This window comes from Chrysochloris asiatica, unplaced genomic scaffold (assembly GCF_000296735.1).
Source record: "Chrysochloris asiatica unplaced genomic scaffold, ChrAsi1.0 scaffold00060, whole genome shotgun sequence".
NCBI lineage: Eukaryota > Metazoa > Chordata > Mammalia > Afrosoricida > Chrysochloridae > Chrysochloris > Chrysochloris asiatica.
In genome coordinates, this window is record NW_006408578.1 from 5,965,529 (window position 1) to 5,988,709 (window position 23,181).

The 23,181-nt window shown below is 39.3% G+C and overlaps 1 protein-coding gene across 1 annotated transcript in view; it reads right to left on the reverse strand.

The window, feature by feature from the left end:
• The window catches only part of HIVEP1 (human immunodeficiency virus type I enhancer binding protein 1), a 172,033-nt gene that overhangs the window by 24,362 nt on the left and 124,490 nt on the right, over positions 1 to 23,181 (reverse strand). Inside the window, exons 2-4 of the mRNA XM_006864120.1 lie at positions 9,466 to 15,419; positions 5,751 to 5,884; positions 4,600 to 4,775 (exon numbers count right to left, since the gene is read on the reverse strand). Coding sequence (XP_006864182.1) covers positions 4,600 to 4,775; positions 5,751 to 5,884; positions 9,466 to 15,419 — 6,264 coding nt within the window. The remainder of the gene's footprint in view (positions 1 to 4,599; positions 4,776 to 5,750; positions 5,885 to 9,465; positions 15,420 to 23,181) is intronic.

Below are 23,181 nucleotides of genomic sequence, written 5' to 3' on the forward strand. Positions count from 1 at the left end.
TAATGTGACTTCTGTCTCTTGATTTTCATTCTCTATTCCTTATTTAATTCTTAGGCTATGAATTCACCATTTGTTGTATCTGCTGGCTTCCACTCTTAGCAGTAGTTTCCTTGCATGCTTTCTTTTTGAGATTTTCATTGTAAGCTTATCTCTAGTTAAGTTTGTTTTCTACGGAGTTTTGAGTACTGTAGGTTGCAAAAGCATTATCTATAGGATAGCTTGCAATTGTTTCTGTCTGACACCTAAGGATTTCAGACCACTAATTCTGAACGGCAATGACACAGGTATAGGGCTTTGTTTTTTAGCATATTAACATTTGCCCACATGGCTCAGGGTCACAGGACAGGAGAGTCAGGGATCGCTCCCAGGACAAACACTAAACTTCCAGGCTCTGATTCTCATATGGACTTTGGAGAAGAGAGATAGAGAGGGGAGTATCTGCTCACTGTGTTAGCTTTGCATTTCTTTATTTCGAATACCTGAGGATTTACCTTTCTTAATTCTGAGGTTTGGCTATCTCTTAAAGACAACTTCTGGTTGTTGTATTAGAAACTATATTTCTTTATATGTAGGGTAGAAGAAGGAAATGCCTGCAGAGATTTCAGGACGATGTTGACTATCAGTCTCATAATAAAATCTCTAACGGTATGTTTCCTCTGGCAGCTGGGGGTAGCTATCTCTGTGAGTCTTAGGAGGTTAACCAGGAAACAATGCATGGGAGCTCTCGGATTCTTTTGGGGGTACCAATCAGCTTGAGTGGGTAACACTGACATGGGCAAATTATTATTTTTTTTAAAAAACAAATAAAACCTGAATACTACATCTAATAAGTATTTGAGGATATGCTTTTAGAAGAGCTAACAAATTTCAGTCATTGCTCCAGATTTGGGGTTTTCAGTGCTGAAAGATCTTGTAAAACTGCTCTATTTATAAGCCTTAATTCTGTAAAATGCTATAAAAATGCATTTAGTGGACCTGGTCACATTTGCACAAGTTCACTCTTGTACTAGGGTGGCTGTGAACCCATAGCCCAGCTTCCGGAGCATGGCTGGACCAGAGCTAGCCAACCGCTGGCAAGAGCACCTGGCTTACACGGTTTGGCCATATCTGAAATTCACTTTAAATATACCTTATAAAATAAAACCTGGCAAGATATTAAAAATTATTAAAAGATGATGGGCAGACATATTGGGTGATGGGACATGTAAATCTTCACATACGCTTTAAAATTTTTGTATTAAAAATTATAAACAGTTCATATCCTAATGTGGCTAAAATTTCTCATCTATAAGTACAAATGTTTTCAATATGGTAACAATATTACAAATCAAATTACAAATTCCACAAATACTGCTCTTTCGAAATGCTTTGTTCCTTACATAAGCAGTTATAGAAGGTTGTTTTCTAAGATGTTACTGTAAAATTATAACAAATTTGGAAACTCAAGTTTTCAATAAGCATATACTCTCAAAACTTGAGTTATTTCTTGCTACTGATCAACCCTCTATATAATTTAACACCAACAAACTCATTTCCATTTTAAATATGCATGCCTTAAAAACGCAAATATCCTCTAAAATGCTATAAACTGTGCTGATTTAATAAATTTTTACATGGATATCATAAACATTTACTTAACTCCACTAGACAACATTCGATAGGATTGTGATTCCTAAAGCTACACAGAGTCTAGCTTTCTGTGCTGTGCTGTTGTGGCTGGTAAGTGTCATTGAGTCAGTTCTGACTCATAGTGACCCTTGTAAAGGGTTTCTGATCAAGATTCTTTCTTTCTCTTTAAGTAAATCATAGCAAGGCAAACTCTTACTATATCCTCCAGAAAACAGGTCCATTCTTGTTTTTTGAAAATGTGCTATGGAACCCATTTTACACATATTTTTCATAAAAAGTAGACTTCTAATAGGAAGCTGACAACCATCAGGCTAAAAAATAGGAAAATAATGCATTTCTAATATTTTCTTCTCCAGTCTCATTAGCTAAAATTGTTGTCGTTAAGTGCTGTTGAGTCGATTCCGATCCATAGTGACCCTAATACAGGGTTTCCTAAGAGCAGCTGGTGAGCTTGAACTGCCAACCTTGCAGTTCAAATGGCTTTACAGTCTGGCACATTAACCCACAGTGCCACACCAGGAATCCTTAGCAAAGTAGTTGCCTTTAAATAAGTATTTATCATATAACCCCACATGAATTATCTGACAAACAACAACAAAAATTGGTGTGAATCAAGATATGCAGTATATCAGAAAATTCAATATAATACATGAAAACAATTAATGTATATCTTGATGGCTATAGGTTTGGTTTTCTGATTTGGTTGATAATTTAGTATTTACTAAAATTTTATATGATCTTGTTTTATTTCAGTAACATTAATACTTAATTAAGTACTGTCGAGTGGGTTCCAACTCTTAGTGATCCTGTACATGGATTTGAACTGCTGACCTTATGGTTAAGTGGTCCACTGCTTATCCTACAATGCCACACAGGGACTCCTTTAATACTTGGAGATTGATCCATAATACTTTTTGCTTGCCAAGAAATGGCTGTAGTTTCATTTAGTTTTTCTTCCTTTTATTAATACTATTTTTGTCTTTTCCTCCATTAAGTCTTAATCTTTTATGTGGTATCATCATTTTGAACCTGGTGATCATTTATTAACAACATTGGGATCATTAAATATTCCTGGTCTCATACTGGTAATTTATAGAAAATTCTTAACTGGGTCACAACCAGTAAAAAAGTAATACATTGGGTAAAAAGTAATACATTGGGCTAACAGATCAAAATACTTCATCATACCAAAAGCCCTCATTCGGGACCAGGAAGATGCTTTGGAAACCTACCTTCCATCTCTGGAAGGAGAGTCTGTCACAATAAAACAAACAAACAAACAACCCTATAGTAAAGGCTACCTGAACACCATCTTGTCTTCCCATCATTCTTATTAGAGCGTTTACAAGGATAGTTCTTGAGTAGCATTTAAGGATAACAAATTTGAAGCTATTTAGTTGTTTTACATTGTAACTTTACATGCCATTAAAAGCAATAAAATGTTAAATAACTAGCAAAAAAAAAAGTATGTATTTTACTAAAATGCTGATCAATCTTTAAAACAAACACTGCAAAGACAACCAATATAGTTCTAAAAAAAGGTAAATGATAACTCAAAACTGGCAAAAATGTTAAAAGTTACTGTCAAAAAATGATTGATGATATACATTTACTGATGGTCCTTCCAGATAGATGATTTCATTACGAGTATTATATTGCTTTGTCTCTAGAAACATTCTTACTTTTTTAAGGCTAGGATATGAGATTAAAATCCCAGGTGACAAATTGTTATTATTACCATCTCTGAGCAAGGAGTCTAAGAGAGAAAGCAAACGTTTTGTAGCAGACTAGCTATTATATGAAACAGGAAATGTGTACATAGCAAAATTTCCACAACCATAATAAAGGCTTACAAGTTAAGTAAAAAAAGAATGTCTTCTTAAAAATCGTGTTGTTGTTACGTGCCGTCGAGTCGGTTCTGACCCATAGTAACCCTGTACAGGGTTTCTGAAGCTGTAAATCTTTATGGGAGTAGAAAGCCTCATCTTTCTCCCATGGAGCGGCTGGTAATTTCGAACTGCTGACCTTGAGGTTCACAGCCTGATTCGTAACCACTACGCTACCAGAGCTCCTTTTTAAAATCATAAAGAGCATAAAATATAATTTTACTGACTAGCTCTGAATTTTCTTTAGGAAAGTTACACATAAAATTTAGAAAAAATTTTTAACTGAAATTCAAAAATATTTGAGTAGAAAGACACATTATGGCGAAAAAAGAGCTATACATGCCTAAATTTAGGGTAACAAAATACAAGTATAGCCACTTAAAAAGCTTACTGTGGTGATTACTTTTCAAACTCTTCCTTCAATCTGTTAGAACTCAAATGAATTATTTGTGACTATGAAAATTTCATTATCTTTTTGTTGTTAAAAGAATTTTTGAAAATGCATTAGTTATCACGTTGTGCAACTGTAATTTGGGAAGTTTTTTATAAAAAACAGTAACAAAAAAGAGCAGCTACTTCTTTAAAAATGCTATAAACAAAAACTGCAGGAATCCTTGAATGGAAAACTGGCCTGCTCTATTAACCTTCACCCAATTCACAATTAAGGAAAAAAAAAATGTTATAAATATATTCCAAAAATATGTCATTAAATGCCTTCTTCCAAGAATCTAGAAATAAAGAAAATAGAGACTACAATGTTAGCAAGAAGCAATTTGCAGTAGTCTAAGTTACTGCATCCTTGGTCAAATCGTAACCAAAACCTGAAGCTGAGCTTTAGCTTTACCAACAAAATGCATAAAAAGGACTGAGAAGCAAGAGGCATTTCATAACCACAGTGACCCTGTATGGAGTTTCTGAGGAGAGGCTGGTGAGCTTGAACTGCTGACCTTGTAGTTCAAACTGACCTTGCAGTCCTGCGCATTAACCCACAGTGCCACACCAGGACTCCCAAGGACACGGAGTTGGGCTAAGCTTTAAAAACCAAATGTGTAAGAAGGGCTGGGAAGCAATGTGCATCTCATACCTTTTGTTTTAAAGGAGAAGTTACAGTAAGTGCAGTGGTAGGGGCGGACATCAGTATGGGTTCGTATGTGTTTCTTTAACATGCTTGGTTTCTTACAACGTATTCCACATTCTTCACAAATGTACTTTCCTCTTCCCCTGCCTCGGACATATACATATTCTTCATTTGATTTATATCTAATTTAAACACAAAGATTAAATTGGAGATTTAACAGTGGGGATTGAACACTACACATGTTTAAGAAAATATTGAAGATTAAAATTTCAACCTAAAAATAAATAGAACATGACACAACTTTTATTTTCAGGCAATTGAAATTTTATGCATATGTAACAGAATAGCATAGCTTCCTAACCAAATCAACAGAGTCTAATCAAACAGCCTTATTAAATGCTATTTTAAATTATAAAATATCTTCCCATTTCCAGAAACTAGTTTGAAAGTTTTCTTTATTATTAAATATAATTACAACTATCAGTTTAAAAATATTTCTGAGCTTCACTATAGCTAAAATTGGCATAAACAGTTTGCTTTTCACATAACAAAGCCCACAAAGACATCAAGTAGGCAAATGGTCCGTCTCCCCCAGGACAGCGTTTCCAAGTCATTCCTTACTGTCAAAGGCTGCAGAACCCAAGCATTTTCTGAAAACTTCATTCTTAGTTGCCTGCAGAGTCCTACAAGTTTTCCTAAGTACTCATTATTTTCTCCAGAAGAAAATGGAATTCTTCTACATAAAGCTAACAGATATTTTAGCATGTAGTTGCTGTTAAATGTTGTGTTTTCAAGTTGATCTCAACTCACAGTGACCCCGTGTGACAGTACAACTGCCGCCCCAACCAACCTCCCAACTCCACCCCATCAGGTTTTCCAGGCTGTGATTTTTATGGAAGTAAATTGTCATGTCTTTCTCCCTCCCACGGAGCCACTGGGTCCATTCCAACCATCAACCTACCAGTCAGCAGCAGAGCACTGTAACTGTTAAGTTACCAGGGCTCCTTAATTTGCATGAAAACTCTGTTAATAACACGAGAAACCTCACAACACTTATGTAAGATTGGTACCAATACGTCTTCGTTTACACAAAAGCCAATGTACATTTAAAAAGTAGAAGTTTAAATGTACATTTAAGAAGTAAAATTTGTACTTGCCCTCCATCAAATATTTTAATTCTTCTTGGTTCACTTTTGATTAAGGAATTTTCTTTATCTTGCTCACTGTTAATTTCAGAGACATCTTTATTGCTGAATTCACCTACTGTGGGCTTTTGATTACCTAATGCTCTCTGGAAGGAAAACAAACAAACAAACAAACAGAGAAACTAATTTAATAAAACTGAAAACACGAACATGCTAATGTTTCACTCAAAATTAAAACAAGGCAGAGTTCCCTCTATATAATTATTTAATGAAACACATTTCAAAGTAACAGGTTTAACCGTCATTTGCTTTCTCTGCTCCTTTTGACAATATCTATCTAAACCAATCTAGGGCAAACTGATATATTCAATGCTATTTCAATATCCACACTCCACACTGCCTCCCTCAAATAAAAACTTTATAACCTGTTACACCTTGGTATTAACACAAGAGTTTAACAGAAACTGTTAGAAACCAACTAAGTGTTCTTTTCTTGTAGCTAAACAGCCACTCCCACTGCTATTCTTTGGAAAGATAAAAGAGCTAGCTATCCCTTTTGGTAAACTGTTGCATATCCCTAAAGAGCATGACTAAACCTTCTTCAGCTTTAAGTGCACTGTCAAGTACAATCAGAAATCCAATACCCCAACTGGTCTATCCTCTTTGCTCCCCCATCATTTTAAATCATAACATGGTCCTCCCCCCACCCTTTATAGTTTCTGAAAACAGCAACAAGTACTCCATGTGTGCCAAAGTATAACTGCTTAGCACAGAGTTTTCAAGGTCGTGACCTTTGAGAAGCAGAACACCTTCTCAGAGGCCGGAATGCTGAGGTACTACTTACAGGTGGACTCAAACCTCCAACCTTTCAGTTCGTAGTCAAGCAACTGACCACCTGCACTACCCAGGGGTTCCTGTCGTCTCTACAGTTTCTAAATTCTGACAATTCCGAGACCCAGGTCACGTCAAAACTTCTGACCTGATCATTAGATCGCTGGAAAAAGGCAGTGCACACTTGTCACACTGACAAGTAAGAGGTGCTTTTCCTAGAGAACCAGGGCACCACCACCTGCCAACTGCATACAGTCACACAGTTAACAACAGATTTTCCCATTCACGATGCCGTTGCATTCTCCTGGATGGATTCTGTTCCAGAGGTAAGCACACTCTAAGGGTTAAGTGACTTGCCAAAAGGCCAAGTGTTAACAGCAAAAGCTCAAACACAAGTCTTCAGTTGAGCCCACCACAAGACAAAACTTTCTGGTCAAGGGATTTTTTTGATACAAAACTCCTTTTAAAAAAGAATGCAGTTAGTTAACTTTATTCAGAGGACTCACTAATACAGGAAGTGCTGAATGTGTGCACAATGGGTAAGGGGCTACGTAACTAAGAGAAAAGGATGCCCAGGAGCCCCAGTCCTTACAAAGACAGGGGCAAAGAGAAGCTGCTGGCATTTAGAAGTAACAACACTGATGCTGCCTAAAGCTGAAACAATATGCAACCTTCCCTTTTCTTTTCTGGGCAAATAGGTCAGTCCTCTCCTACATTTTGCAATATACACACACCATTCCATGACTTGATTCCTTCAGCAACTCTCCTTCTTTTCAATACTAAAATTCTATTTTTTGTTCAGTTTTTTACTCTCCAATTTCCATGGTAGTTTCCTGTTGTTTGGTTTCTATTCACCAAAGTCACCAGGGGGCAAAATTCCCAAACCACGAATATTTCTTTGGTTTTTCTGTGTGTGACGACTCTATGGCACTATATGTTACCAATGGTCTTGCTTCTCATAGAAACATTTTTTTCTTTAGGTATCTACTTCCATTTTTCCATTGGAATCACAGACACATTACTATTTGGAAGTGGAGGGGGGGGTGCAACCCAGTGCATAATCCTCCCTCACCACCACTTCCCCACAGGCTGAAGTCACCAGAGACATTTAACCTGTTGCCAGCGATCCATGGGGCTGGCTTTCAATGACTGATGATTTTTGGAAATAGATTTTTAGGTCTTTCTTCTGAGGTAACTCTGGGTAGACTCGACCCTCCCGCCTTTTACAATTAATGGCCAAGCATGTTAGCCACTTACACGCCCCCAGAAATTCCTGAGTTATTGGAGAAGGTAGCTCAATCTCGAGACTCCGATTAGTCCTCAACTTCTACTGACCTCTCTTTGCTTGATTTCTACAATACCATTCTTTCCTGCTTCTCTTTGCACTATGAATGGTCTCTCAGTTTCCCACGTGGATGCTCTTTATTCAACCTTTTAAATACTAGTGGTTCCCTGGGATGCTTCCTGGCCATCTTCGCTGCTGCTTCTATCCACTTGCCCAGAACTGAAGACTCTAAACTTCCTGCCTGAGCTTTCTCCTGAGCGCCACATCCAGATGTGCATTTCTCGACATCTCTACATGAGTACTTTAGGAGACCTACTTTTCAGAGGTACTTCAGTAATATACACGGGCCTTTACTAAAATCTTCATCATCAGGTCACAGTCCTTTCAAGACTCTGACTTAGTAGACAAAGGATTTGGATGTGCTGTTTCCCTGAAAAATTATCACTGGCTCTCCACCGTCTGGTATACACTTTTGTCTTTACTGACTTAGCAACTTCCAAGTAGCTACTGCTCCAAACACGAGGACTCTCTAACCATATGGGAATCTTTTTAGCTCTTTTAATGAACCAAGTTCTTTCTTGCATGCAACACCATTCAATCATTCAATAGATTAATTTTTTATATTTGTTTCCCTCATTGATTTTTCAGTGTCTTCCTTGTGTCTGTATTTCCTATCAGCTGAGGTAGAGACTTGTTTGTTTTTACAATTATACTTACTCCTCCTATAATACTGATACTATTATAATAGAAATACTTACACCTACAGACCAGTATTATATGCATTTAATCTGTTATTCCAAATGCCTCAAAACTAACATGACACACTTCATTTACTTATTTCTTAAATGATTTTTCTCTATTTTGTAAAGACAACAACTGTAATGGAACTGGTTCCACAAACTACCCAAAAGTCATGTTTCATGATCTTGTAAGCCTAGTACAAACCAACTAGGCTATCAAGTGCATGACTTACTTGGCTATTTTGAGAACTGGCCCATTTGTGTTAAGATGGCTTTCAGAGCTATCTTGGAAGGCATCTGAGGCCAGCATGGGGAGGGGAGAGAGTGGTCAGGCTTCACTGGGTCAGGATAGAATCAGGGACGAGAGTGTCATCGTAAGACAAGGATGAATGACTCTCCAAATATAGTTCAAAATGAAATATACCAACCAGTCTGATAATCCACATCTCTCTTTTACTGCATTAGGAGGGCAATGCATAAACACCATCTCTGCTCACTTAATAATAACAACAAAGCCTTAGAGTAAGAGAAAGATCAAAGTAAAATAAGACTTATCTGTATATGTAAGTAAACACTGTACTCAGCTGAGAAAAAAAAAACCCAAAAAAAAAAAACCAGAGCAAGTGCTCAAGGCAAACAATCAATTAGAAAATGCTTCAAGACAGAAACACTGAAAAGGATAAAGGTAACCTTCATCATTGCAACACCTGGAGGGAAACATATCACCCTTTCTCTCAAGTCACCACACACAAGCTTAACTTCCCATTCAAAACTAAAATTGTATTTCCAATTAAAATAGTTAGACAGTATCAAGACATGCTGAAACTCATGTGCACAAATGATATCTGAAGGTAGATTATAATTTAAGTACCTTGCTTAAGTTGCTTTTCCACTTGCTTGAGTAGACCAATAGATCTAATTTGGAATGAGTGGCTATTGCTTGACAGTATAATGACTTTCCAGTCTTCTGTTTTGAATTGAGGAGAGAAAGAGCCACTTTTGTAGGCAAACCAAGTGGATTCGGATTATTGGAGCTAACTGTCCAATCAGTATATGCTGACGTTTTCTGGTCCTTCTGAGGCAAAGGCAATGACTTCTGCTTTAGGAGGTAGCACCACGTAAAGCTTGTGGTAGTCTTACTAGGAAAAGACTGTTGTTGTGAGTAGCCTGGATGAAACATCGAAAGAGCGCTTGCTGATCTGACTGCCTGAATATTGCCACCTAGACTCTTCAGCATTGTGGGAGCATTCCTTCCTTCGTTATTGTCTAGACTTTTCAAAGGGGAAATTTGAGTCTTTTCTGAAGGAACATGTGAATTTCTAACTGCAAGGTTTAGCGATGTGGAGGGTTTGATGTTTTCAAATTCTTGCAATTCACTGACAGATTCTGTAGCTCCAGACTTAGAGGGGAGGCCTGATGGAGAAGGATCAGTTGATAAAACACCTGCTGACCGAGTCGGCTCACTGTTAATTCCAGACTGGGAGACAGCATTCTGCTCCAGTACCGCACCTTCAAGGGGCTCTGTAGTACACACCTGCCTCACTAGGACAGGTTTCTTCTGCTTATTAACTTCATTAGCTCTTGAGCTCACTGACTCCAATGGCTCAATATCTGTCGTGCAAACAGCTCCATTTTCATCTTTCGCCCGCTTCTGGTGCTTTTCCATGGCGATGTCTAAACTATTTGCTGGGGAAAGCATCCTTTTACTTGAAGCTGATGATTCTGGTTGAGGGGAAAGTCTGCCAATACACATTTTTTGAGTTGCAGGCAAGGATTCCGATAGAGAAGACTTTGGGCATAGCTCTGCAAAAACATTTTCGCAAACAAGTTCTTTCTCTGGGTTTGGCAAAGTGTTCTGGTGATCTTTATTCAAATTTGGCACGGAATTTTGTTCTTTGCTGACTGGCACTATAGCAGTATTAGCCTGGCAAATTGGCTGACTTGACAAATCCTGGGTCACCAGAATTTGTGGCAGTGATGTGACAGTAGGGAAACAGTAGGCTGAGACGTTACTCTGCAGATGCATGGGCACCATGAATGATGATGAAGCCTTCTGTACCTCAACGCCAAGTGACCCAAGCTTTGGTGGTGGCAGGGCACATGAATCTGACACGTTATCTGCCGATTTGGTTGGTAACGCTAACGAAGTCACACATTGGTCTGCACCAGTTTCAGATGAAAGAGCTTGATTTGGCAAAGAATGTATGGGATTCGAAGAGTAAGACTGGCTTGAAGTTAAAACCGGAAACTGAAGTTGGTACTTGGGAGCAAAGCAATCCTCACTTTGAGAAGATGCACACAAGGTGGGACTTATAGTGGGTTTGTCCACCTGTGTGGCTACTTGCAGAGCCATCTGTGCATTTTGGTTGTTAGGAAGTGTATGGATTTGATTTAACAAATTGAGACCAAAAAGCTGTTGAACAGGAAAAACGTTAGCTGAGTTGGACACTGAAGTGTCTGTTTGTAGAGTCTTGACTTTTGTCGGGAGATGCAAAGCATTCACAGAAAATTCACCTACTGATGGCTTAGTGATCTGAGGCCCCTGGAATGGCACTGAGTTCACGGCTAGAGGAGCAATACTTTGGAAAGAAGATGGGTTCATGGGAGGCACAAGACCATCTGGTGCAATATTTAAAGATATCTGCCGTATCAATGGGCCTCTTCTTCTCTCTAAGAGGGGCACGTGCCTGGTAACCCCCACACCAGACGGAGATGGTGGAGGTTGCAGGTCAACCAGTGATACTGCCTGGGATGGAGTCATGCTGCCACCGTCAAATGATTTGCTTCTGCAATCAGAGATCTCCATCGATGTCTGCATGCAATTAATCTGTTCTGATGCAGCCCGTCTCATTTCCTGGTGAGTTCCAGGAACATTAAGCGTGTTTGAGGCAGCTGGAATCACCAAAAACTCTGCTTTATTTAGAAAATCGATTTTGGGGGAAGACTCCGTTTTAGAAATGTCCTCGATGTCTAGTGATGCTGAGAAACTTGAGGTATGTGATAAACTACTCTCTCTACTTAGACTCCTGGACAGAGTAGAATCAAAACTTGACTCTGTTGAGGAATGCTCAATTTCAGCCAGACGAAGCCGTTTCTTTTTTGGCGGAAGTTTCTCTGTCGGCAATTTTGACAAAGTTTCACTACGCTGAGGCCAACTGAACTTTTCTGATTTTTCTTGTTCATGGCCTTGGGATTCCGAGTCCTGATCTGGCTCTTCCGTGACCAGAATTTCTGGGACTTGGATATTGTGCTGTCGGACGAGTCTTGAGGGTGGTCCTAACACATTCCTTTCATTTGAAATCTTTCTTGAGCTTTCTGTAAGTTCTCCTCTAAGAGTGTCTGCTAATGCTGGCTGATAGATGTTCTGAGAAGAAGGGAGGCCGCCTTCCTCAGGAGAAACTCCCACTGCTTTCAGACATCCAGCTTTCATGGTCCTACTCAGCTCCTGAAAGGAGACAGGGGAACCTCTTTCAAAAGGCTCAAGCTTGTCAAATGAATTGGGTCTGCTCAGAGAATTTGTATGCTGTATGACTGAGATTCCAGTGCCGTGCCTCTTCAACTCGATCTTTTCCTGGGCAATTGAACTTATCTGTTGCTCTACAATGGTAGCCAGCTTTGGATCAATGGTTTGGTCGGTGCCCCTGGCAACAAGCTGAATTTGTGAGCTCTGCAACTGGAGGGTTCTCTGCTGCTGGTCACTTGCTATGGTAACATTATGTTTGGACAAATTGGAGCTAGAGCCCAGAGGATTCTGCAGCTGAGGACCTTCTGAGGTTTTGGGGGAAATTACACTTTCATTTGGCTGAAGCTCATCGTCATCACCAACACTTTTCATCTTCCTCCTTTTCCTTATCTGGGGAGTCTGTTCCCAGACACCCGTGGAGGTGGCCACTTTGTAGTGCAGAATCTGAGGCTGTGTACTGCTGGGCACCGGGCTGTGTTCCGGTTCTCTTACAGCTACCTTTGTTTTTGGTCCGTGTAACTCTGAACAGTAAAATTTCTTATGGTTTTCAAAATTTTCTAGTTTTCGATACCTGTTTCGACAGGTTTCACACTCAAACATTGTTCCTCTTCCCTGGTGGGATTTTTTTTTCTCCAAATTTGACACTTGTGCCAGTGCCTTGTTCCTCACTGACCCAGTTTCACTGGAGGCATTACATCCTGGATAATTTTCGTCTACAGACTGGCCGATACCAAGCATGGGATTCTCGTTTGTTGATGAGTCTTCTATTGCTCCTTGTCTGACAAGTGTACGGGGATGTCCACTGTGGGGCATGGAAGTGTTGGGTCCCGATACAAAGACATCATCATAGAAAGAGCCAATTTTGTCATCAAATGACTGACTTCCTCTTAGTGGATGAGGGGGAGGTATTATATTTGCAGGTACTGCAGAATAACCTGTGGTAGGCATGGAGTTACTTCTAGTAATAGGCAAACAGTCAAGGGAAGGTACAGACAGAAGGAAAACTTGTTTTGATTTCTCAGTTGGGGTGAAAGGAGACTTTGGTATATCTGAGCTTGAGCTTGTTCTCCGTCCCATTGGCTTTAAATCAAACTGGAAAGAATCTTTAAATATGTATGATTTGGGGGAATCGATACTTCCTCGTCTTGAAAGAGACGTTCTCCTTGGTTTTACACTATCCAGCTGCTTATCATCAACCAGGGCTTCATTGTCTGAGATAAGCTTTGATATGCGTTCTTCAAGAGTCTTTGTTGCCAGAGGTGGACGCATCTGGCCTGGTAAAAGCAATGCTTTCTCACCTATCGGTAAAGCAGGAGAGAGTGTATTGATGCGAGATGCAGATGACCCATTATTCTTATTTGGGTCTTGTTCAGTGGTGGGTAACGTTCTGGCAAAGGGGGTTGGTGGACTCACTGTTTGATCGGCACTTTCAGAACGGGAGAAGTAACCAGAATCTGTACTTCCTAAACTTCGAGGGCTCAGAAGTTTCCCTTGTTGCTCTTGGGAGTAATCAGTAGCTTGCTGCCTTTGTAGCTGGGCATGCACTGTTCCGCCATGAGGTTCCTGTTTACCTTCTGACTGACTCACGTCCCTTTGCTTTGGGGCCTTCTCATCTGTGTCCAGGGAGGACATGCATGCTGAGTTCGGTATTACCTTTCTCACTTGGAGGTCTCTTTGCTTCTGTGCATTGCAAAGTTCAGGCATGGAATCTGTCACCTTTGGACTGTCAGTTCTTAAAGGGGACACATTGACAGGGTGGACCACGACTTTTGGAAGCTCAGTTGTAGTTTGTGATTCGGAAGATTTTTCCTGCCGTGAAAAGTCATCTGCCACCCGAGCAGGATTGCCTGGAATGGAACTTGACTTTGTGGCGGCTTCAGAGTCGGACACCATTTTCAGGATTTGCACACCCTGCAGTTCCATGGGGCCTGGGTGATTGTGTCTTTCCTCAGTAGTGCCCTCATCGTCACTCTCTCCACTGTCTTCTACGTCTGAGTGGACTCCAAGTGCTTTGGGGGACTCATGTGAAACGAACAAGCCACCCGTATCTGGTTGTAAGACAAGCCCCAGTTTGATAGTATGTGCATGAGATTTTTTGTGCTTATACAGGTTACTTTTAGTCTTAAATGAAAACCCACAAGTTACGCAAGGATAGGGTCGCTCTCCTGTGTGGGAGCGGATATGCTTTAAAAGCACACTAGGCTTTGCGCAGGCTCGGTTGCAGTACTCGCAGATATATTTGCCTTGCTTTTTCGGCTTCTGATCTTTCAGAAGAAGACTGCACATTTGCTCTACACTGTGATTAACAACAGAGGCAACAGGAGTTGAATTATACACTGGTGTGGAGGGAGACGGTGTGGAATTTGTTAGACTTATTGACATGGGGAGAGCAGAATCCATTTGCTGGTTTGGAGGAATAACCTGAGTTCTACTGGAAGGTGAAGTCAGACCTAACGATGACTGTACTGCTAGGTTATAAACCTGGTCAAGTTTGGCGGTCTCTTGAGTGGGCAGGTTCGTCAGTGATCTTGTGAGACCGGGACACCCTGGAGGCTGCTGATCGGGTTGGGAAGCTTTAGAAACCAAGTGTTGCTGTGGGTTATATGGATGAGAAAGTGGCTGTACTGCTGCTGGCTCATTCTTCTGAACAGCAGGCACATGCACTGTGTATGAGGTACAAGGAGAGGACTGCGCTTCAGTGACAAATTCTGGTGAAATCTGAGCTGGGGCATCTGCTGGACTGCTTTTTAATTTAGTGGGTGAGTGTACAGTTTTATTTGGTCTCAGTTTGTCTCTCTTAATTGTACAAGATGAGCCCTTTTGTGACAAGGTGCTCAGTTCTGGCTCCATTGCTTTCAATAAGACATCAAATGCGGTGTTTGTATGTGAGGAGGAAGTAGTACGACAATTAGAAGACATACATTCACTACTGTCAGTTCTGGGTTCACTTGACAAGGAACTAGGGTCACCTTTTCCGTCTAGCACGTTTAACTTGGTGGGAGCGGCACCTTCTGACCTCCATCTGCGCAGTTCAGATGGATGTTGCACAAACAAGGGCTTCTTTGGGGAAATGGGTTCTTCAGATTTAGAGTCCTCGGCAATTATTCCGGGTGTTTCTCCATTCTGTTTAGCGAATTGCTTCCCATTTTTTATAGGAACATGGTTCCGTTTTTTGTGAGACTCGGAAGCAGTCTGAAGAACTGTGAAAGATGGTTCCTCGATATTTTGTTTATGTTTTGCCTGAAGCGGATTTCTCAGGGGGGATTTTGGTATTTTTTTCAGGTGGTTCTCAGTTACAATCTTTTTCCGTTTCACACCTTTAAGTGATTCTGAAGTTCCTTTAATTCCAGCTTCTAAGATTTCTGTTTTAAAAAAGAGAAAGAAGATATATTGGCAAAATTGAATGTATACAAAGTATAATATTTTAAAAATTAAGATTGCTATTACAAGGGAAGGAGGCCTGGTAGCTGAGTTACACAGTGGGCTGCTAACCACAAGGTCAACAGTTCAAATCTACCAACTGCTCTTTGGGAGAAAGATGAGGCTTTCTGTGTCTGTAAAGATTTACAGCCTTGGAAACCCTGTACAGGGTTGCTATGAGTCGGAACCGACTTCCCAGCACATAGCTACCACACCACTACCGCTATGAGGGTATTATGGGAGTTGGAGAACATACTTTTAAGGAGAGCCTATTTTAACAAAACTATGTTAAAATCCATACACCTACAAGGAGGACCAGTTAATTCAACACTCTGGCAATCTGAAGACTGTTGAAATTAAGACCTGACTGAGCACCTGAGCACTTGTAGGATTCTGTGCGCCTCTCTCCTGACTATTATACTGCCCCAGTCCTGGAACTGGATGGACTCGTTCAACGTTCAACTGGTGGTGGTGATGGTGATGGTGATGTGCCGTGGAGTCGGTTCCAACTCATAGCAACCCTGTAGAGGGTTTCCGAGGCTGTAAATCTTTACAGGAGCAGAAAGCCTCATCTTCATCCCACATAATAAATAGCTGGTAGTTTCAAACTGTTGACCTTGAGATTAGCAGCCCAATTTGTACCCCTAAGCTACTAGAGCTCCTTCAAAGTTCAACTAGACTCCCTCTTTTACTCTCACAGCCAAAGACTATCTCCACAATCATTTGAAAAGACTGGCACACAAAAAGAAATTAAACATTTTAGTGCTAGGCATTTGGCTGTCTTATCATAATCAGTGTCTCTAAAGCAAATGTCTTGGCAAATTTCTAATGATGTGAAATATGAAGTATTTATAGTGCTATGAAGAAAAGAGCTACCATGAAATAATTTTTATATCAAATATACCTAATGATTATGATACATTAATTAGTCTGTGGAACCATGATACGTTACTAACATAACAATTCTATTGGTGAACAGAAAAATATGACAGTAAAATGAATCATTTACTTGTGGTTCTTCACCGACAAAAGTCATCATGTCCCTTGGTTAAAAAGAAATGACCATTTTAACTGAATAAAATATTAAAAGAACTATTTGTTTCTTTGTCATAAGCGATACAGATGAAAATTACATGAGGAGATTAAGGAAACATCTCCATTCCTGGTTAGGCTGACAATGGTATGGTGCTGTAGGGTAAGCACTGGACTACAAACTACAAGGCTGCTGGTTCAAACCCACCAGCCACTCTTTGGAAACCTTAAACAAGGTCACTAAAGTCAGAACCAACTCATCAATGGCACTTCAACAACAAGTCAACATTTTCATACTATCAGTTCCCACAAAACCCAGTTTTTTTAGAAATTGACTGATATAATTTAGTTCATTTTTGTTCACTGGGTCTTTGGGAAGATAAACAAAAATTATTTGAGCTAATGTCACTTATTTAGAAACTAGAAAAGCCAAATACTTTAAAACCCTACCATTTTCAAATAGCTCTTGCAATGTATGTATTTGAAATTCATATTAGAAAAATTGTTTACACCCTAATAACTACTTTGCATTTAATGAAGATGAAAATTTACATAAAATGAAAAATTCCAGTCATCTTGTGGCACTAGTTTATTTGCTGTAACATATTAGTTTAACAACAACAAAAAGATCAAACCATGCTTATGCACTAAAAAGGCATTTATTCACCATAATCAGGATGTTAAAAAAATATAATAAACCAGAAACTAAAATTCAAATTTTAATCTTATGACTAAAATATTTTAGTAAAGAATAATAGAAAAACGCATGAGCATTGTTGATACTTTTATAAAATGATGAGCTTATCTTTTTCATCTTCAAGCCGCTCATTTCAGAAATAATGTATGCTCAGTGGTTTCTCTGTTCATGATGAATGCAGTGAAGCCAATTCTGACTGTATGCTGCTCATTAACTCTCCCAGGCAAATAGGCATAATGGAAAATGATAATCACCACCCAGGGTGAGCACTTTCCCCTCCTACTTCCAAAAGAAGCGTGGCGGTACTTTGTAATAAAAGCGCAAATCATTTGGGCTGTTAAAATAAACATGAGCAGCAAGATGAGAAATGTCTTGGAGGAGCAGCAGTTTTCATATGGGCAAAAATATTAAGAGGTTAAAACACATGTATACACACCCCTGGAGTCCTGGTGTGGCGCTGTGGGTTAATGCGCTGAACTGCAAAGTCACTCTGAACCACAAGGTTAATGGTTCTATCTCACCAGCTGCTCCTCGGAAATCCTATACAGGATCGCTATGGGTTGGAACTGACTTGACGGCACTTAACAACAACAACATCAACAATACACACCCCAAACCCATCCAGACCAACCTCACCAGAGTCTTTGTTTGGGGTGGATATATTTTATTTTGTTAGGTTTTACATACTTTTTTAAATTAGAATTTATTTTTTAATGTAAAAAAGTTATTTTTTAAAAATGAGACAATGTCTAAAGTCTAATGAAAAATGCATAAATTCAACTCACAGGTAGAACACTCAAAAATGCCCTAAACTATGTCAGTGATAGGATAAAATCCATACACCTACAAGGAGGATCAGTTAATTCAACTGTTATTTAAATTTATACCATAAACCACTAATGCCAAAATAAGAAATTAAATACTTTTACCAAGTCCTATAATCTCAAACTGTTCAAGTATGCAGTGAAGATACACTGATAATTAACGAAGTGTGCAAAGACCTGGAGTTAGAAAACAAAAAGGGAAAAATATGCTCAGCATTACCCAAGTTGAAAGAACTGAAGAATAAAATTCAAGCCTTGACTTGCAATATTTAAGGATTCTATGAGCAAAATAATGAATGATGCAGAAAGCACCAAAAGAAGGTAGGAGATACACACAGAGTCACTATACCAAAAATAAGCAGTCGATATTCAACCATTTCAAAAGGTAGCATACACTGAAGAACTAATTGTACTGAAGGAATAAGTCCAAGATGCACTGACAGCACTCATGAAAAACAAGGTTCTAGGACTTGATGGAATGTCAACTGAGATGCCTGAACAAACAGATACAGTGCTGCAAGTTCTCACTCACGTATGCTATGAAATTTGGAATACAGCTAGCTGGTTATCCGTCTGAATGGTGCCCATTCCAAGGAAAGGTGATCCAACAGAATGCGGAAATTCTCAAACAGTTAATATCACATGTAAGTAAAATTATGCTGAAAATAATTTTTATAAGTGTGTGTGAGTACATGTCAGGGATTCAAGTCGGTCTCAGAAGAGACATGGAATGACGGATATCACTGCTAATGTTGGCAAAAGTAGAGAATATCAGCAGGATGTCTGTGTTTTAGGGAATATGCAAAGACACTAAACTGTGCAGATCATAACAAATTATGGATTCACATTGTAAAGAATGGGAATTCCAAAAACGTAATTGTGCCTATGAAGAACCTGAACATAGACAAAGAGGCAGTCTATCAAACAGAGTAAGGGTAGACTGCCTAGATTAAAACAGGGGAAATGTGCGTCAGGATTGTAGTCTGTCACTGTATGTGTTCAATCCATATGTTGAGCAAATAATCCAAGACGTTGGACTATACGATAAAGAATGCAGCATCAGGGCTGGAGGAAGACTCATTAAAAAACTGCAACATAGAAAAGTTGCACAAAAACACCCAAACTTGTAGACAGTACTCATTTGACCTAGCCTTGCTGGCTTGATGATTAGAATTTGACTAGAGGGAGATAAAGAAGTCTGATAAAGGAAACAAGTATAAATTGCTACAATTTGATGAACTTGACCTATACTTATTGGATGTTGTAGATCAAAACACCGAGAGGGAAGGAGTCTTCATATCAAGGACCAGTCCTATTCCCTCTGTAAGACAGGATTGATAGGGATAGACAACTTAAACATTGGCTACCTAAACTGAGGGAGGGGGGAACGGGGACTATAAAGGCACGAAGTGACTGACTCACAAGTTTTCAAGAGGGAGTTTAGTTTCAGAGTGTGCTGGGGAAGGCAGAATCCCCCCTGAATAGTTTCATCTGTCTAGATGGCTCTGGTGAAAGGAGATGGGGATGAGATATTTATGATTCAATAAATAGTAACTGTTATCATGAAGAATTGCGGTTGTCACAACTGTAAAGGTAGAAGTTCTGTAACACAAATAGGAGAGTAGTTAATCTTACATTTCAGGAACAGAGGACCCCTAGGACCATCAAGGGAGAAGAGCATGAGTGGAATGTGGGACCCTAATCCAGAGAGGCAGTGACACCAGAGATGGAGGCAGAGGTGATGACATGGAGAGATACAGCAGCTGAGGACTCTAGTCTCATGTAAAGAGAAAGGCTGTGCATTGGTGGCCAGGAGGCAGGCTTGCAGAATGTGCCCTTGGGTTGTTTAAATGATTGTATATTCCTAAGTGATTTTGTGTACATCCCCTCTCCCCCCAAAAAAACAAACAGAGGGAATAGAAGCAAATGTTGAATGATGATTCACTGCAATAAAATGAAATATGATAGGATGAGTGTATAACCGACATTCTCCCATGGAAACTATCACAATTCACAATAAACACTTTTAAAAAATGCAACATGCAGTTGACACAACCCTGCTTGCTAAAAGCCAAGAGGACTTGAAGCACTTACTTTAACAAGGGCCAAAGACTGACCCTTCAGTATGGATTACACCTCAACATAAAGAAAACAAAAATTTTCACAATTGGACCAATCAGCAACACCATGATAAACAGAGGCATGATCTCAGATCTCATTTTATACGGACCCATACGCAATGCCGATGGAAGCAGCAACAAGAAATCAAACAACATACTGCATTATACAAATCCCTGTAAAAGACCTCTTTAAAGTATTTTTTTTTTTAAAAGACAACAAAGATGTCATGTTGATAACTAAGGAGTACCTAACACAAACCACAGCTATTTTTAATCAAATCATAGCATGTGAAAATTGGACAATGAATAAGAAAGACACTTGAAGTATAATGTTGGCATATAATACTGAATACATCTGGGCTGGGGCACTGATCTGAGCATACAGAGGGGCAGCTGTTTTTGGAAAAGTACCAACGATAATCAGAGAATGCGGTGGAGAGAGTAAAACCAACCCCGTAAGGTTTTCAAGGATGTGATTTTTTGGAGGTAAATCCCAGGCCTTTTTTGAAAGGGGCCCCTGAGTACGTTTGAATCACCAATCTGAGCCAGTAATGAGTAAGAGGGAAATTGTGAGAAGGAACCCTCTTACCCTGACCTTCAGAGTTACTGGGTCCAGTTTCCATCTACCTCCCTAATTAGCATACGCTCAGTTAAGACTTAGTCTTTACAATACAATTCATCCCTATACATCTAGCCATCAATACAGGCTTCAGAAATAGCCAGAAATGAAAGAATTACCAAAGTAAGAGAAGATAAGAGTCAAGTGAATATCGGGCAGCTCATCACACCAGGAATCTAAATTAGGAATCCTTATGACCACTATGAGTAAAAGTGAAAGGTATTAGTAAAACTCAACCCCCAGTTCTTATTTTAAAAAATAAAAATCCGCTGTTAAGATGAAGAAACTCAAAAAGAACGGTGCTTTTAGCCTAAAAAGAATGAAAAAAAACAAAAAAACAAACAAACCAAAAAACCAGCTAGATAAGCCACAAAAATCAGAACTTTTCCTGAGCGGATCAGAAAGCAGTGTCTCAGGGCAATGGGGGAGAGAGGAGGAAGAGAGGAAGAAAAGGAAAATACTTCAACTTAGCATTAAGCTGTTGAAAACTAAGCACAAAGAGAAAATCCTGAAGGAGCTAGACAGCATAGAAACACATTACATACAGAGAGTCAAAGGTAACAAATTGAGTCAGACATCTCATCAGAAAACAAAGGCATGATATTTTTACACTACTGAGAGAAAAAATAAACTGTTGACCCAGAATTCTATACCAAGTGTCAAGAGCATTCAAGAATTACGGTGCAAAAGACTGTCCGGAAAAACAAAAGTTAGGAAATTTGGTGCCAACACACTTGTATTACAAGAAATAATAAAATAAGTTCTCTATGCAAAAGGAGTATAAAATGAGACAAACTAGGGATCTAAAAATGGTATTTAATAAAAAGACATTTAAATACGAATTTTAAGTTTTAAAAATTTTAATCACTTTAACAATGAAGATACCCGTTGACCTTGAGATGACAGAGAGAGAAGAGGCAGGGCCGGCTGGTCTGGAAGTTTAGAGGTGAAGGTGTGAATGCCCAAGCCCTTGGGCACTAACTACCTAGCCACTGGAGGCGAGAGTTGAAAGTGAAGCAGCCAGCTGGTCTGAAGTGGGAGGAGGTGTGCAATAACTCCAAAACACTTGACATAGCTTGGATGGCTAGCTAACCAGAACTCAACCAGATGAAGATAAAGAAGTTTGATATAGGGAGCAAGCACAAATTGCTACAATTTGATGAACTGGACCTTTGCTTAGGGATATAGTTGTTCAAAATTCCAACCAAATGGGAAGGATTCTTCACATCAAGGATCACAAGCTTTCCTCACTACACTGGGTTGACAGTCAATGTCTTAAGTTGTTCATCCCTATCAAAAAAGGGAGGCTATAAAGGTATGAAGTGGCTGGCTTACAAGTTTTCATGAGTGTGCTTAGTTCCAGGATGAGGGGGGAAGGCAGAATACCCACTGAATAATCTTCTTTTCCAGATAGGTCTGTTGAAAGGAAGTGGGGGAGGATGGGGATAGGAATTTATGATTGAATTGTGTGTAACTGTTAACATGACTAATTGTGATTGTCACAACTGTTAATATAGAAGATGTGTAACTAAAATGGGGGAGGAGTTAATCTTTCATTTCAGAAACAGAGGAGCCTCGCACTACATTAAGTGGGAAGAACATGAGTGGAGTATGGGATCCTAACAGAAAAGCGGTGACAGCAGAGATGATGGCAGAGGTGATGACATAGAGCAACTGAGAATCCTAGACCCATGGAGTGAGAAACGCTGTGTGCCTGCGGGCAGGAGGCTGGCTTACAAAGTCTGCCCTTTGGGCATTTTAAACAAATATTTATTTTCTGTTTTATATGTTTGCATTAAAAAAAAAGTGAATAGAGGTAAATTCTATTGACTGATAGTACATGGAGTGGATTATAATCATTGCAATGAAACAAAATATGATTTACTAGATGTAAAACTGATAATCTGTCCTGTAAACATTCATAATAAAAGCTTTTTTTTTTAAAAGGAAAAAAAAAGCAGTCCAATATTAGTGTGGTAGTCAAAGTAATGGCCCTATAAAATGTCCATGACTTAACCCTCAGGACCCTATGTGAACATATGCCTTACATTACTTTATAGATTATCATGAGCCTTCAAACTCTAAACAAATAAGCCCTTACAAATGGAGAACCTCTTTACAGCTAAAATCAAGGAGACTAAAGAATCGTGGAGGCAGGAAGGAAATTCATAAGTATCATTCTGCTGTTGCAGGTTTTGAAGATAGAAGAAATGGATTATGATTTATAGATTAAAAAAAAGTTTTTTTAAATGTTTTATTGTGAATTATATGATAGTTTACATGAGAGAACTTTAGTTTTACATTCATTCCATCGTATATAATTTCATTGCCATGGTTCCAATCCCTTCAATGCATCATCAACCGACCAAAGGTTATATATACCCTAGAAACCTGCCCACTCCACTCCACTCC